The 15,458-nt window shown below is 42.6% G+C and overlaps 1 protein-coding gene across 7 annotated transcripts in view; it reads left to right on the forward strand.

The window, feature by feature from the left end:
• The window catches only part of LOC135897579 (protogenin-like), a 358,787-nt gene extending 345,374 nt beyond the window's left edge, over window positions 1–13,413 (forward strand). For 6 of the 7 annotated variants that reach the window (XM_070537250.1, XM_070537244.1, XM_070537245.1 and 3 more), the window contains one exon: window positions 1,349–13,413. In XM_070537250.1, the coding sequence (XP_070393351.1) occupies window positions 1,349–1,699 (351 nt within the window). In that variant the 3' untranslated portion in view covers window positions 1,700–13,413. The remainder of the gene's footprint in view (window positions 1–1,348) is intronic. The other variant, XM_070537246.1, reaches the window with a different exon arrangement.
• Window positions 13,414–15,458: the final 2,045 nt, after the last annotated feature.

A 15,458-nucleotide genomic window follows, 5' to 3' on the forward strand; every position in this document is an offset into this window, starting at 1 on the left:
TGAACGAATAAAATTTGTGAATATTTCTCTCTATGTGTGGTGCAGATAATTCTTGCTGCAACTGTAGAGCAGGGTGACTGTTCACACTGTCCCTATAGAGCAAAGCTTCTAAATATGTTACTAAACAGCCAACACTCTGAGTAATGAAGGGAATTTCGGCATTTTCTACCTAATGCTAGCACATTTGAACCTGGATGTAATCAAGTAAATCTAAAAGTTCTCTCTCCGATAACAGCTTGTAACTAATACGACAAAGCCTTGCTATAACAAAGCAAATGGGATGGCGAAAAAAATTATTTATAAGCAGTAATTCATTAAAAGCAACTACTCCATAAAAGCTAAAGAAATGTAGACCTGAAAAAGCGCAACTCACGAATGTCTAATATGGAGGTCACGCAGTGCATTTAAGATCGCGACTGAGCCACATCGAGACCCTATTTCTCGGACTCAACGTCAGCTTGTAACAAATGCAGTAAACCTGTGTTATAATGAAGTGAATGGGATGGTGAAAAAATTAGAAACACTAATTCAATAAAAGTGACTACTCCATAAAAGGTAAAAAAGTAGAGCTGAAATAGTACATCTCTGCGCAAGTATAATATGGGTGTCACGCAGTGCGTTGTAGACCGTGATCAAGCCAGATCGAAATCTAATTTCTCGGTCGTATTTGGCCCCCTTGAGCAAGCTGCGGGAGGGAGCCAATAGGGTCTTAGTTCAGGTGACTTTGGGCATACCAGGCACGCGTAAGGTGGCGCAGAGTAACATTTGTCGGTTCCGTTGCACATTACTTCCACAGCACCGCTGCTCACCTCCGATAACGCTCGGGAACAGCATGGAGCAAGAGGGTGCGCGAACAGGAAGGGAGCGAATAAGTCCCCTAGATGAAAGGTAGGGACATTCGTTTGTCTTGCCACCAGAGCGAGCGAGCGAGGGAAGGTGAGGAGGACTGAGGCTTATCCACATCACGCTGTTGGTAGAGCAGAGTTGCGTGGTTGCACTCGCATCGTTTCCACAGAAACGAGCGTGCAAGCGTCCACATGCTGCAGGCCACACCTTTTATTTTTTCTCTCTCTCTCTCTTTATATCTTTTTTTTAGACTAGTGCCGGCGTCCTGACAGTTGCTAAGTTGCTTGTGTAAAGAAATAATTGGAGTAAAGCGGCGTCATTATAACAAGGGTCTAGTGTTTATGCTTATAATTCAGGTATTTTTGTGTTTTGTGCAACTTTGTTATAACAATGTTCTTTTTTTGTCTTCAACTGTAGAAACAATATAAAGGTTGGCAGGGCTGAAACGGGCTGATAGCACGTCCTCTAACTTTGTGCTACATGCACCCTACTCCTACCTCAGCAGCAAAAGCAGAGGACCAGCAAAGACCCGGAGTCTCGGCTTCCACTGCCTCGCAGCCAGCATCGATACAATGCTCACGACTGCTCCGTACAAGAAGACGGGGGCGCGTGGGACCCAGATGCCGTGCCGGCACCTACGCCGCTCCTTGCAGATGACTCCGCCACAAGTGAAACATGGAAAGCCACTGGTGACTTGACAGCCGCTGAGGACGGCGTGCCCGACGTGACAGCCAGCACAGCCGACGACCGGGGTGCCTCATTACGTCTCTTGCGCAGTGAACCTTCAGAACAGACAGCCTGTGTAATATTGCATGGCTTGGAGGAGACCAAAAACCTTGTGGGACCTACCTAGTAGAACTTGTGGGGTACTATGGGTAGCTACGGGTACCTATGGGTACCTATGGGAAAAAAACAAAAAGAGATGTACAAAGCTCAGCGCCCCTGTGCAGGTTCCTTGCTGACAGTGTTGTGTGCGGGCCATATGTGTCTCGAAAAGTCACTGAAATCGGAGTGAGCCGACAACTATGGAAAAAAAAAAAAATGAAAGAACAGCAGATAGGCATCAAAATGACATTGGAGCTTGTGTGTTTAAGAAGCAGCTCTGTGCCTTGTGAGTGTACATTGTAAAAAAAAATAATAATAATCTTTTATTTCCGTCACTTTATCAAACAGCCGTGATGTGTGGGCCCATTGGCCAGCAGATGCTAGTCAGGAGTGTATGCCCAACTTGGCTGTTGTCCAAGAACCACATGGCGTATGGTAGCACAACATTGTGTGCAAGGAACCTTGGTCTGTAGCTAGGTCGTTGGCTTGACTTTCATGATGCCCAGTGACTAGCAAACACCCTTGCAGCGGCTTGAGTCAAAGCACCTTTGCTGTTTGACACATCATGGCGAGGCACTATAGTATTGCTCGTTGCGAGCATATATTACCAATGGCAGTACAAAGGTGACCAAAAGGAGTATTGGCAGTGATGATGCTGATGGCAACTTAGTTAAATATATCTTGCTATTGGCATGAGTAACTTATTTGTCTGTTCTTAGTGATGTCTATACTTGTCCACAAGGTCACAAGGTATAATTGAAACAAAATTTAACCCAGCTTTCAGTTGCCTCCTTTTCCATGCTAGAGCACAAATGTGTTGAGTGAAGTGCTCCGTGGGGAAAAAGAACTGAAGCTTTCTGTTTGTGTGTTTCTTCCACTATTTTGTGAAAAGAAAAAAATGTGTATTTGTTAGAAATCATGAAAAGAAATGCCTTATAGCATCTTCATTGTCAACAGCTTACCTGGTTGCAGCTTGCCTGGTGACCGCAGTGGAAATTCTGACTCGTTGACAAACTTGAAAAAGCTTCCACGCCACTGGTGGCGTTGTGAGAAGGAAGTCGCAGTAAAGCAGCATTATGTTCGATACTGGGAGAAGTTGCACAGGGGGACACGGGGAATCTCATCTTTCGATATATTCTGCGCTCAGGTTACTCAGTTCAGAATCATTACACACACGCCCAGTGGGGGAAAAAAAAAGAAAGAAAAGAAGAAAAAAAAAAGCACCAGTGTCGACCAGAAATAGGAAACAGTGCTATGAGAAAGAAAACAGAAACCTCTGGACACACAAAGCAACAAAAGAAACGGGTATTTTTTGTTTACTGTTTCCATTTTTTACACACATATATATTTATACAAAGGCTTCATGCCATTTCCAGTGTGTCCATATGAATGGCAGGCAGAATGCTGATGGTGCTGTTTTCTTTCAGCTCTCTTGCTCTTCATTGCTGAATTGGCACTTTAGTGACAGGGGAGTTGGTTGAAAAATATTCTGCAGACAAAAGCGCGTCATTGCCAAATTCGTGCCTGACACAGAAACGTACGGGCTAACACCTCTCAGGGCACTAACACCACTTTCATGTTTTGTAACGACACCAGCGGACTGCCCCTCCAGTCGTGCACCATAATACATTGCAAGCGAAAATTGGGACTTCGCGTACAGTCCTAGGGCTGCTGTCTCTATCGATCACTTTTTGGCGATGTACTTTCATGTAACTTGTCACCGTGGTGTAGCAACAGGTACCTAGGTACCTACCAGTGTTGGCTAAAAGCACTCCAGTGACACGGTGAAGAAATAATGCTTGCAGGGAACGTTAATACCTTCAATGTTGCTCTTGGTAACATCTACTTCCATGAATAGAACCAGTTGACATGCAATCAAAGTGATAGCTCTGAACCAGAAGCACTTAAATGAGACCGTGTCGATTGACCACTTCTGGTGGCACGTTCACTCTTCAATGGCATTTACTCGTACATTGATGTAACATCTAGCGTGATGTCATGCTTGAGCGACAGGCATCCTGTCAATGCACTTAAGTGCTGTGCAGATTGAGAAAAAGAAAAAAGAAAAAACTATTTTGTTGCATGCACTTCTGTTGGCTCAGCCAGTCAAGACCCATGAAAAGTTATCTCCGAATGTGATCGATCAGCAACACGGCCCCAGCTCATGCAAGACTTGCACAGTTGCCATTTTCCTTTCCCTTTTTTAGTTCCATTCCTTGAATTCTCACCCACGATCTATAGCCAGCTGCACGCCATTAGATGCGAGAACAAGAAGCTCAGAATCTCACTAGAGAGATGGCTTTTTGAGCACAAGAAAAGCAACCATCTGCTTGTAGGCTTTCCTCCTTTTTTTGTCCTGCTTTTTGCAAAGCATTTAAGTCTTAAGAGAGAGAGAGATCTGAGGGAAACGACACTCCTCTTGGCACACACACATTCACACAGACAACCCAAAGTGCAAAAAAAAAAAAATTATGTGTGCACACATTCACAAAAGCACGTGTTCAGCGGTACAAAGAGCTGCCCCCCCTCTCTCACCTCTCCACCCCTCGCAAAGGGACTCGTACGAACGGAGTCCCTCCTAAGGTACAAAGTACTGCATTGCCCCAGTACGCCAAAGACATGGCTCCCCGTCATTTGCTACACACATCGCAGCCAACTGGCAGCCTGTGGTACTTCCTGTTTCGTTCCATAACCGTAGCACGTTATGTTCAAAAAGAAAGATAGTATATATTTCGCATGGGCATGTATTTTGAAGAAATTTTAAATGTGAGGTCTCCTTAGGGCATGCAGTGGGGTTTAGCATTGATAGTGCACCACGGCTGCTCAGCAGTAGATGCTTTCAAATTGCTGTGGCAGCACTCTAGAACGGGGTACAATTTTGAAGATCTTCTTAGAGTGCTGAAACTACAGCATGCACCATAGAGGAACACCAGGTAGATGAGATTAGTCTGGTGCCTTCCACAATATTTTATCACTTGTGCTTTGATTTAAAACTGAAAACAGAGTCGGTGTACATTTGTAAAAGTCTGCACAGCAGTTCAGAAAATTTCAAGGCAATACAGGCCAACTGCTTCGAGACAGTTAGCTTTGCTGTTGAATTTTACTCTTATAAAGTTTGGGAAGAAATCTTAATAAATGTTTAAAAAGCACTTTGGATTTTGAAACAGTAAAGAGGAAAATGCTCTAATGAGGCTTCACATTGTCACCATAGAGGCATGCTTGTGTTCACAGCGACGAAAAGCTTTCAATTCCTTTTTTTTTTTTGCTTCAACTCATGTAAGCAAAACAAAGAAGAAAAAAAAAAGGGTCATAGGCATGCAACAACAGTGTATATAATTACAATGTGTACCTTTTCACAATGCTCAAGACAGCTCCCACCATCATGTCATGCACGCCCGCATCTCATATTCATGGTGTCACTCGTAAGCCGCTGATGTACAGTTGTCCTCGTCATCACACATGTAAGGTGCCAACTGCATTGCTTCTCACATAGCAAAAGAGACACGTACGTGTGTAATCATTTGGAAAGGTGAAAAAAAAATGTGTTCCCTTCCCCATTCTTCAAAGGCGTGTTAGCCAGTGTTTCTGTGTGTTAACTGCTGCTTGCAGACAGCAAACAATGACGAAGGTTTGGAAGAGCAAAAGAGAAAAGGATCTGCTTAAAGGACCCCTCACCAGGCCACATACCAAATTTTGATTATATATTAGAAGTTGATACATGCCCTCCTGGGAGCATGCTACCAGCAAGAATTTTTTTAATTGGTTCATTAATAGCTGAGGTGGACATATTTCAGTGCCGCGAACCAATGATTTCAGAAGGCGAACGTCACGGACAACACAACACTCTCTCCACTTGCCCTGTCTAGCCTTCGCACCTGAAATTCCTTCCTTGCGTACTCCCGTACCGCAGCTGGAGGATCGTGTGACTCATACGTCATGGAAGCACGATTTTGCACACTGTGCACAAGAACACCTGACTAGCGGTTTAACTAAACAGATGCAAGCGGATCACAGAGCATGATCACATGCAGGAGCTCTTTAGAAAATGTTCTCAGTGCACGCAATGGCACGATGTGGGAATAAGCAGACAAAACGTTAGTACAGCTCTCTTGCAGCGATAGGAAGTAAAACAAAGACATGTGAACATTCAGTTTGTGTCTTTTATTATTTCTCTAAACCTTAATTTGTCTATGGAGGCAACAGATTACACAAATAACAAATTTTGCCTTGAAATAATTTTCGAAGTGTCGTGTCATTATGAGTTACCCCACAGTATATACATGTACGTAAGCACACTTGCTGATATACGTCATTCCCCCCGTCTTGGAGCGCGGCAACTCAAGGGGAAGTGCAAACGGCGTTGAGTTTCAAATTTTAGCTCTTTCTGCGGTGCATAGCAATGTAATTCTTAGCAGACGCAATTGTCAGTGTGCATTGTATGCACTGCATTTGTCAGCTCAAAATGGCCAGACCTGGTAAGGGGCCCTTTAAGGGGAAGGGGGGGGGGGGCGACAAGGCAGATTTTTTAATCATTATTATTATTGTTATTTTTCCTCACTTGACGTTCTGTCGTCAGCCATGCCTGCAAGCACTTGTTTAGGTTTCATTTCGGGGATGACTCTGAGTGCAGGAAAAAAAAGAAAGGAAAGGATGCTGTTTTCGTTCTCGCTATTCATTTTTGCATTTTTTCACAGATTGTCCATTCCAGCAGAGAAATAATAATAAAGAAGATATATTTTACATTAAAGTACTAACTTAAAAACTCAGGTGCTTTTGACGCGTGGAGCTTCGCAAGAGCATGTCGTGCGCTGCCGAGCAGCTTGCGGCAGGAAATAAAACTGTTGAAGCTTGCCATGGGTTGGGCAAAAGCCTTGTATCTTTTGCCAGGGTGAAAATGGAACAAACGATTTGTTACTCACATGCAAGACATGGCAGCGTCGGAGTGGCTTGTGAATCGTACAAACGAAGGCGATAAAAGGCAGTCACAGATGACAAGACAAACAGGCGTGAGGTATATAAAATTGAGATGAGCCACAGGACAGGAGAACGGTTAGTCTTGAGTGCACACTGATTTTCCACAATCAGACTCATTGTTGTCCACTTGTTTCCTGTGCCTTACAGTGTTAACAGTCTTCTGTAAGATCCAGTGTCAAGAAAAAAAAAGGAACTTGAAGGGAGGCTCTACATATATATATATATATATATATATAAAGCATGCTGCCTCAACACCGTATACAGGGCTGTGTTTCAAGCCCAACCATTTGAAGACGGCAATGTCAGAGCTTGGCCCTAAAAAATCGGGCCTTGCATTTGCATGCAGAGAGCCCATGGCGAGGCTGGGGAAAAAAAAAAAGAAAGAAAAGTAAAAAAAAAAACTGTAGCAGGGTACTTAAGGATGCAAGTCGTAGTGCTGTTACATTCAGGTTCCGTTCTCTCTTTTTTTTTTTTTTCGTCAACCACAGTTGCATACTGCCTTTTTGTTTGACCAGAGATTCACGGAGTATTTTTTAAAAATCTTTTTCTTCTTGAGGGCTGGACATTTATTTAATGCTTACTTTTATCTCTTAAGTGGACAGGTCCACTCTGCACATGTTAATAGTTTCCATTGTACTCATCTGTTGGCATTTCCCGCAGAGTGGACACATTTCATAGAGGTATCTGTTTAATCTCTCTCTTTTTTTTTCTTCCTTTTTTTTTCGCGCATGTATTGTTTGTGCGTGTGTCTACTGAAAACATGCATTTTTTGAGCCAGCTATTTTTTCAATGTTATCTACCTCAATTTGTTTTATACCTGTGTGTATGTGTACATTACATCATGTTTTTTGTGTTTTCTTTTTTTTTTGTCACTTTTATTCATTGTTCAACAGATGGCTTAGCAGGGGCTGTTTCTCAGGGAAATATGTAAAAACAGAAGATGTAGAATGAGAGCGAGAGAGAGAGTGCACGGTAGAGAAAAACAAATCATCAAGCCCTGTGGCCAATGCCATTTCACTTGTGTAATGTTATAAGGATTGTTTGTTTTGTCACCCTTTTTTTTTTCCTTTCTTTTCAGTTTTTCCTTTCTTTGACATGTCTCTGGTGGTACACACATAACACAGAGGTGGACCATGGTGTTGCATTCTTTTGAGATTTGCTTTTAAAAAATATGTGAATGTTGTATCCGCTTACTGAGCCATTTTAGTGAGCTCACTTCTCTACTCCAAGCACTTATTTCCCAGGATCTAGTTATGTCCTTGTGTTTCTTAGTCCTTGTGAATAAGTTGGCGTCAGTTCCTCTAAGCAGATAAGAAGAAGGAGGAAGTCTTGTACAGGTTGGGAGACTCTGGCTTGTTTCGTCGTGCGGCGCCGCACGCAGCAGCGCTGGCTGCCCAGATGACAGTCTCTTGAGATTTAACCCTGGAGTTGCATATATCCTTGCTGCATGTGTATTTTAATGCATACATGCACATTCATCTCTGTGAGAAGTTTGGGAAGAAGTGCATTTTTTGAGAGATATTGAAAGGCTACTCCCACAGCAGGCTGGCAGAGCAGTAGTGAGTACTGCAGGAGCAACAAATATGCGCTGTATATAACTGCATGTGTTCATTACATTCTTTTTTCTCTCTCTCTCTCTCCCTGCTTTGTGTCGCTCTTGTTTGACTGTTGCAGACATTGAGCTCACGAAACATGCAGTGTTATCTACAGTGCTACAAGAAAACACCTAGTGCTCAGCGAGGTAGTTGTGTTGTGGTACGACACTAGCTATTATTATACCCTTGTTAACCAATGTGCCACATATTAGTCATGTTATGTGTACAAAAAATGTGCCGTACACTTACACAGTCTCATAGGTGCAATCAAAAGCCTGCCATCTCTTGAAGGGGCCACAAATAGGGATCTTTATTACATGTTTCCCACTTGGGGCTGAGACAAGAAAAAAAAAAAAAAAGACGATGGCCGGCTCGAATTCACCTGCAAGGGCAAATGAACATAGCAAATGGGCTAGGATAGATGGTAACATGTCCAGTAACAAACTTGGCACTTTGGTGTAGTGTGACCACTGTCCAGCTGTGCACCAAGTGTAGCTTAAGTTCCTACCATCCTGTTTTATTCTGCCCTCGGATACTGTTTGTTACGGCATTGTTGTCGGGTCTCAGGCTACATCACCCACAGTTTCCCCTAGCTAACTGGGCAAGGAAAATCTATTGTCGTCATCATCAATTCACGCTTAGTTTTGATCAGATGTGTTTGGCATCTGCGGCACTTACATGCACCTGCACACTTTCATTAGTCAGCCCTGGTGTGGGAGAAGCCATTCCTTGTGCATGACTTAGCATGTATCTACATTTACTCGGTGTCCTTTAGACTGTCGTGTTTCAGAATAACCCGTGTGGACTTTGGTTAGGCTGTCAGATGTCGTGTCTGTTGTGTGGTGGGGGGCACTGCTTGTGTCTTGTTTCTCTTGTACCGGCTAAGCAGCTGCTGTATCTGTCTGGAAAATATGCTCCAGCGCCCAGCGCGGGCATCCTGTAACCTCTGTAAAATGCTCGAAATGTGTTGCCGAGATGCACGGGACAAGACAGTTGCGGGTGTGGTGTCTCCTGTCTGGGATGCCACCACAGGCCTCTTTCTCTAGTGGTGTGATGTATGTGTGCACCTCAGGAAGACACTGTCCTGAACAGACTGGACTTTCACATCTGTTGGAATATGGAAGTACCCAATTGTAGATGTGGAGGGGCTTCTTTGTGTGTGCATGGCCTGGTTTCTCTAGTTTGCCAGAACCGTGGCAAAATGATAGACTGATTTCACTGCAAGCTTCACCGTGCCGCCACTGTAAGAAGGTTTGCTAGTTCTCATAGTGGCTATTGAACTGAATGACAAATGTGGCTGTAAAAAGCACATAATTTGCCAAATGACGGGTTCCCTGGTGCCTTCTTTCGTGCATTAATTCAAACCTGACAAAAGCCTACTACTGTGGTAACTTGGTGGATATGCTGGTCTGCTGAGCAAAAGGTTGCCGATTTGGCTGCCATACGTGACAGCCACATCTACGACGATATAATGCGCAAAAGCACTCCGGGGGTTTAGGTTTAGGTTGGTTTTAAAGAGCCCTGGATGGTAAAAATTTAATCTAGAGACCTTTGTTAAGACATCTCTCACAGCCCATGTGCTGCTTTGGGGCATTATAATCCCATAAATCAATCATTTGATCAAGCTGACAAAAGAAAGCAGCATCTGTAGGTGTTGCAGACTCGGCAAGGGCAGCAACAAAAACGTCCAGAAAAATCCACAGTGCAGCTAGTACAGGTCACGCAACTCATAGTTGCCTTGTACCCAGGTGTGGCAGTGGAAAGACTACCAGTTTCACGACAGCTGCAGAAATTGCATACATGTGCTCCATGAGTGTGATGAAATCAGTCTGTTAGTAAGGGAATTTCAGAAGCAATTCAATGAATAGCTAGTTGATGATGAGTAAGCAGGAATCCTAATGGAAGAAAAGTGAATGTGAAAAGGCCATGTGATGCCGAACAAGGTGCTGTTGTAACCTTGAGCTTGCCGTCTTACCAACAGCCTCGAGTAGGCAGTTCAAGAACAGAGACATCAGGGGGACAGTGTGACAAGTTTGGTCTGAAGGACAGTCCTGTAGTGTGCACATTTATGAGTTATGACTATGAAAGCTGGAAAATATATAGTGAAGAGAAAATGAGAAATGACAAAATGAAGGTTTAAAAATTGTGGTTGCAAAGCATGGTACTATGTGAGGAAAAATGTTTCAGCAAGAACGCATATGTGCCTTAATTTGTATGGCCTGTTGAGTTGTTATATTTATTTTGCATTCCCTTCTTCTTGTGAAGGGACACTCATGACTGTTTTTCCCCCTTGTTCACCTTGTTTTTATGTACTATTTTCAAGCTGAATAAGTCCCTACCTCAGAATGGATCTTCAGTGCTGTTACTTTTTTTTTAATTATTATTGATGCTTAATTGACTATCGCACCCTTTTCAGACAGAATATCACCTTTTCTCAAGGGAGCAGTATATTGGACAATGGTGAATAGTTTGCCATTTCGCAACAGAAGTTGTTAAAGGTTTCAGAATTGGATCCCGTGCAGAATTGCAGTTAGCTCAATTTGAGTGCCTTTTTTGATTCTGAATTGCAGCTGTGCGCAGACGCTATTGCATCAATGCCGCATTTACAGCTTAGTCTGTCGCATGTGCGAGTTCTCTCACTTCCATCATGGAAGCCAGCTGCTGGGCTCACGATGGCTGCTTTGCACATCTGATCCCGGGTAGCACGAGACACTGTTTATTAAAGAGGGTGAACGCTCGACAAGTTACAACCCAATGTTTGAACTGTCAAATCTGCTCTGTCACGAGGATGCCACCTTGGACTAGCTTGCTTTCATGCACCATGGCTAATGGTGCGGACGACAGGACAAGAGAGCATACGCTTCCTGTTTGCCTTTCTTGTCTCATCATCTGCATTGTTTGCCATCTTGCTTTGTTTAGTGTGCTACAATGTAGTCAGGCTTTGATCGTGCCAAAAAGCTTTTTGAGGTACAGCAGATTTAGCTTGAACTTGATGCAGATGGCTTGTCCAAGGCATTCTGCTGCTAAGTGCAAGATCATGGGCTTCATTTTTGGCTGTGTTTGCATATGTAAGCGGCTAAGTGTATGAAGTTGTGCATATACTGAACTGTCACTTGAATGTGAGCTGAAGTGCAGTGAATTCATCCACTTCTCTGCTATACTATCAGCATTAATGTTATTACATGCTTGGGAGGCTCATCAAGCCTTGCCAGTGAACAATGCACTTCATCTTGTTTTATGTTGGAGCCCTTTGGCATCATTCCAACATACTCATTAAACTGTCATCATAAGTACCTGAAAATCACTTTCTTACATAGGCCTCTAATGATAGGCAGACTGTTCTGTCTTACAACTCTGCACCATATTTTTGACTAGTAGACAAGTTGCTGAAAAAAAAGAACTGCTATATTGACACTGTTGTATCATTTGGCATACCATTATTGCTGTTTCGTTAGAGAAGTAAACGTTCACTAACAACAAAATTGACCAAACGTATGGAGCAGGTCTTATAAATTTGTGCTGTCAATTCTTGAAACCTTGGCTATTCCTGAGGTCTTTCTATTGTACTGCTCAGTATCATCTCACTATTGTCCACATTGCAATGAGATTAATTGGTTGCCTTACCCTTGCAACAGTGTTAACAATTCACACTTACAGCTTGTCATCGTGCTACCTGGGATCAAGGCTAGTTCACCTATGCTATCCAATCCTGAATCGTGATTTTGTCCACAAGAAAATCCGCTGCCCCTCATTTCAAAATATTTTGAATGTTTAGGGGACCTGCGATTAGAAATAAAAAAAAGGCACTCTTGTAGTTTAAGTTGGTGTTTACTGTTGTTATTTATTGACTGTTACATGATAAATTTAAACATTGCTTGTGTCTGGCAGCTCGCACACTGCACATAGGCGGACTTAACTTCCCTAGTGCAAGGGAAAACACTGTGACTAAGCCCATACCTCATTGGCCCCTCGACTTGCAGACGGCCTTTACCAAATGTTTTTCTTAATTACTATTATTATTACTACTACTATTATTATTATTCAAACTGATTTTTAAAATATCTCCTTAACAGAAAGTGCTGTTCTGCCTTTTCAGGTAGATTTCTGGAAGAATCGGAAATTACCCACATGATCAATTGCAATGTCCAGGCAACTAATTAAGATATTCACTAAATAAAATTGAATTACAGGTAAACTTTAATATAGTGAGCAAGCATTCATATAGCACATTATTGGAATAATGAAGTGAAAATCCTAAAAGTTGCTAATTTTTGCGCTGATGTCGGCTTGTATGCTTAAAGGGGGTCATTGTGCCCATTTCATTGTCTCTCGATGTGAATGACTAAAAAAAATGAAATAGTGGTAGTTAGTTAATCTGGTAAATGAGCATTGCAATTTCTCATCCAAGTAGCGTCCACCTGAACATGCTGAATATCACTATGTGCCCTAGGGTATTAAAGAAATATCTGTAAAAGCTAAAATATAGAGCACATGGTATTTGCTTTCTAACTCAGCCCTGTCTTATTGTTTAGATGCATCATTATCTCGTATTGACAGCTTTGCAATATCAAATCGCATATGCTTTTCATTGCCACATTTTGTTGCATTTCTTTGATGTATCTTAAAACAAACCTTATGATGCAAGAGGAAACCATTACACAGTAGAACATGGCGAAGAAGAATGCATTCAGCAGCTTTATATGAGGCAAATCTCTGATTTTAAGCATTGAATGCTGTACTGTTTGATTTGACAAAAAAAAAAAGTTGCTGCATAGTGATACGCTAATAAATACATCAAGGCAGAGTCATAAACATGCATTGTGCTGCAGCAGGCAGTTCCATGTCTTTCGTTTGCACAATTCTTTTCATTTAATACCTTACACCGTGCGTCTGAAGAAGACAAATTCAGTATTTATTTTCATAACCTACGCATATTACCTACGTAGTCATTACCAGATGGTAACTAGCAGCTATATGCATTCTCTGTTCTTTTCCACATATTGAACCGAGTTCCATGTTGGTGCTATGTGTGTTTCTTCAGTGTATCATGTTGTGTAACACATTTGTGGTGGCACACAACATTGGCAGTGTTGACATGATGTGTAAAAAGATTTATGATTTTTTGGCAAACTTATATTGCTGATATGATTAAAGATGTAAATATTGCCTTTTACACCCTTTGGTCAATTTCTTTCCTGCATGATGTGTGTGGACATTGGATAAATAGGGTAGATACATTGCATACCTCTGGTTAGAGGAGAGAGCTTGTATTGAGGAGGAAACAGGGCCACCATATGGGCAGTGGCACTGGATGTCATCAGTTAAATAATTGCCAAAGTTTGCTGTCTATATTAAAAAATTACATTTTTTTTTTCATACTCTGAGCACAGGGATCTCAAGCAAGTAATCTATTTGCCTGTAATCTCATTTGGAGCAGATGACAGCTATATAAAACACTATTGATTTCGCAGTACAGGTTCTGTCCTAAAACTTCCCAGAATTGTTTCTTATAGATCATTTATTCAATATCAGTTTACAGTCTTTTCAGAACTTTTCAAAGTATTCTCCCCCTGCTTCGATGCACCATTTCCAACACTTCACCCAATCTTTGAAAGCGCCCTGGAAGCCATCAACGAGAACCTCCTTCAGTGACATCACCGCAACTGCTTTTGCCATCTCCAGCGTCCCATGCAGAGTTCCTTTCAGAGTTCTTTTGACCCTTGGGAACAAAAAGAAGTCCGGTAGTGGCAGATCGGGACTGTACAGTGGCTGGGGCAGTGTTGCCACACCCATTTTGGCCAGGAACTCTGAGACAACGAGCGCGGTGTGGCTCGACACATTGTCATGGTGCAAGATCCAATTGTCGCAAATTTCTTTTCGGATGCGTCGAACCTTGTTGTGCAGCCATTTGAGCACTTCACAGTAAAACTCCTTGTTGACTGTTTGTCCCTGTGGCACGAATTCACTGTGAACCACACCTTTTCTGTCAAAAAACGCAATGAGCATTGCCTTGATTCGCGGTTTGCTCATCCTTGCTTTTTTCGGGCAAGGAGACTCCGTGGTGTGCCACTCGCTGCTCTGACGCTTTGATTCGGGATTATATACTAAAAAATCCACGTCTCGTCCCTTGTGATCGCTCTGTCCAAAAATTCTGGGTTTGTTTCGTAGCGTTCATGAAATTCCTGGCACTTCAAGAAACGCTCTTCCTTCATCTCGCTTGTCAGGACTTTTGGCACCATTTTTCACAGACTTTACTCATTTGAAGATCCTCTGTTGAAGTGCGATGAACGATTGTCTTGGGCATTCCACACTCCTCCGTGATTATCAGAACAATTAATTGCTGGTCCTTGTTCGAAACTTGATGCACTTTTCGCGCCTAGTGAAGTGTTTGTGAAGTCGACGGGCTTCCCGAGCGGTCGTCGTCGTTGACAAACTCCCAACTTTTCCGGAACCTCTTGTGCCACATAAAAGTTTGGCTTTGTTTCATCGCATCATCACCGTAGGCTTTCCAAAGCATTTTGAGTGTCACTGCTTCATTTTTACCTATATTCACACAAAACTTGATTTCATAACGCTGCTCCAAAAACTAGTCCATATTTTTTCTCGGGGAGGGTGCAGTAGATACCTCTGCACGGAGCGTGACCTGCCTCAGCAGCTGCCCACAGGGAACTGAAACCGGTCTGGTTTCAAAGCTTAGATCCACCAATAACTTCTCTGCCCGAAGCCCCACCCCAGCAGGTGGTGTTGCCGACTACGAAAATCATTCCAGGAAGTTTTGGGACAGACCCTGTATGTTACCGAATTTCATGAAGCTGACCATGGCAGCTATTAGATAGTAGGTACATGTCTTGTCTGATATAAGTTTCAGCTGATAGAAAAAAACAATAAGTAGTACTTGAATACATAGTTCGAAGATGAGAACACAAAGTTAAAAATTTGCTGAAGAAATAAAAAAGTGAGGCAGTTGACTGTCCTGCATGTAATTCTTTGTTCCTTAACCTGAAAAGTCTGCTAAGGGAGTAAGCCTGAATCTTTGCATGGCAGTTCAAATTTGACAGCATGGGGGGTGTTTTCCCTGTTCGTTGTCAGTGTGACAAGTTAAGGTCGGACAAGGTCTGCAGGGCTTAAACTGATAATTTAAGAAATCTAGACGAAGTATTAAGGTGGAAAATTGCTAGAGTTTAGAAAATAGCGTGCAGCTGCTGGTAGAAGTTGTAC

Source organism: Dermacentor albipictus, chromosome 4 (assembly GCF_038994185.2).
Source record: "Dermacentor albipictus isolate Rhodes 1998 colony chromosome 4, USDA_Dalb.pri_finalv2, whole genome shotgun sequence".
Lineage (NCBI taxonomy): Eukaryota > Metazoa > Arthropoda > Arachnida > Ixodida > Ixodidae > Dermacentor > Dermacentor albipictus.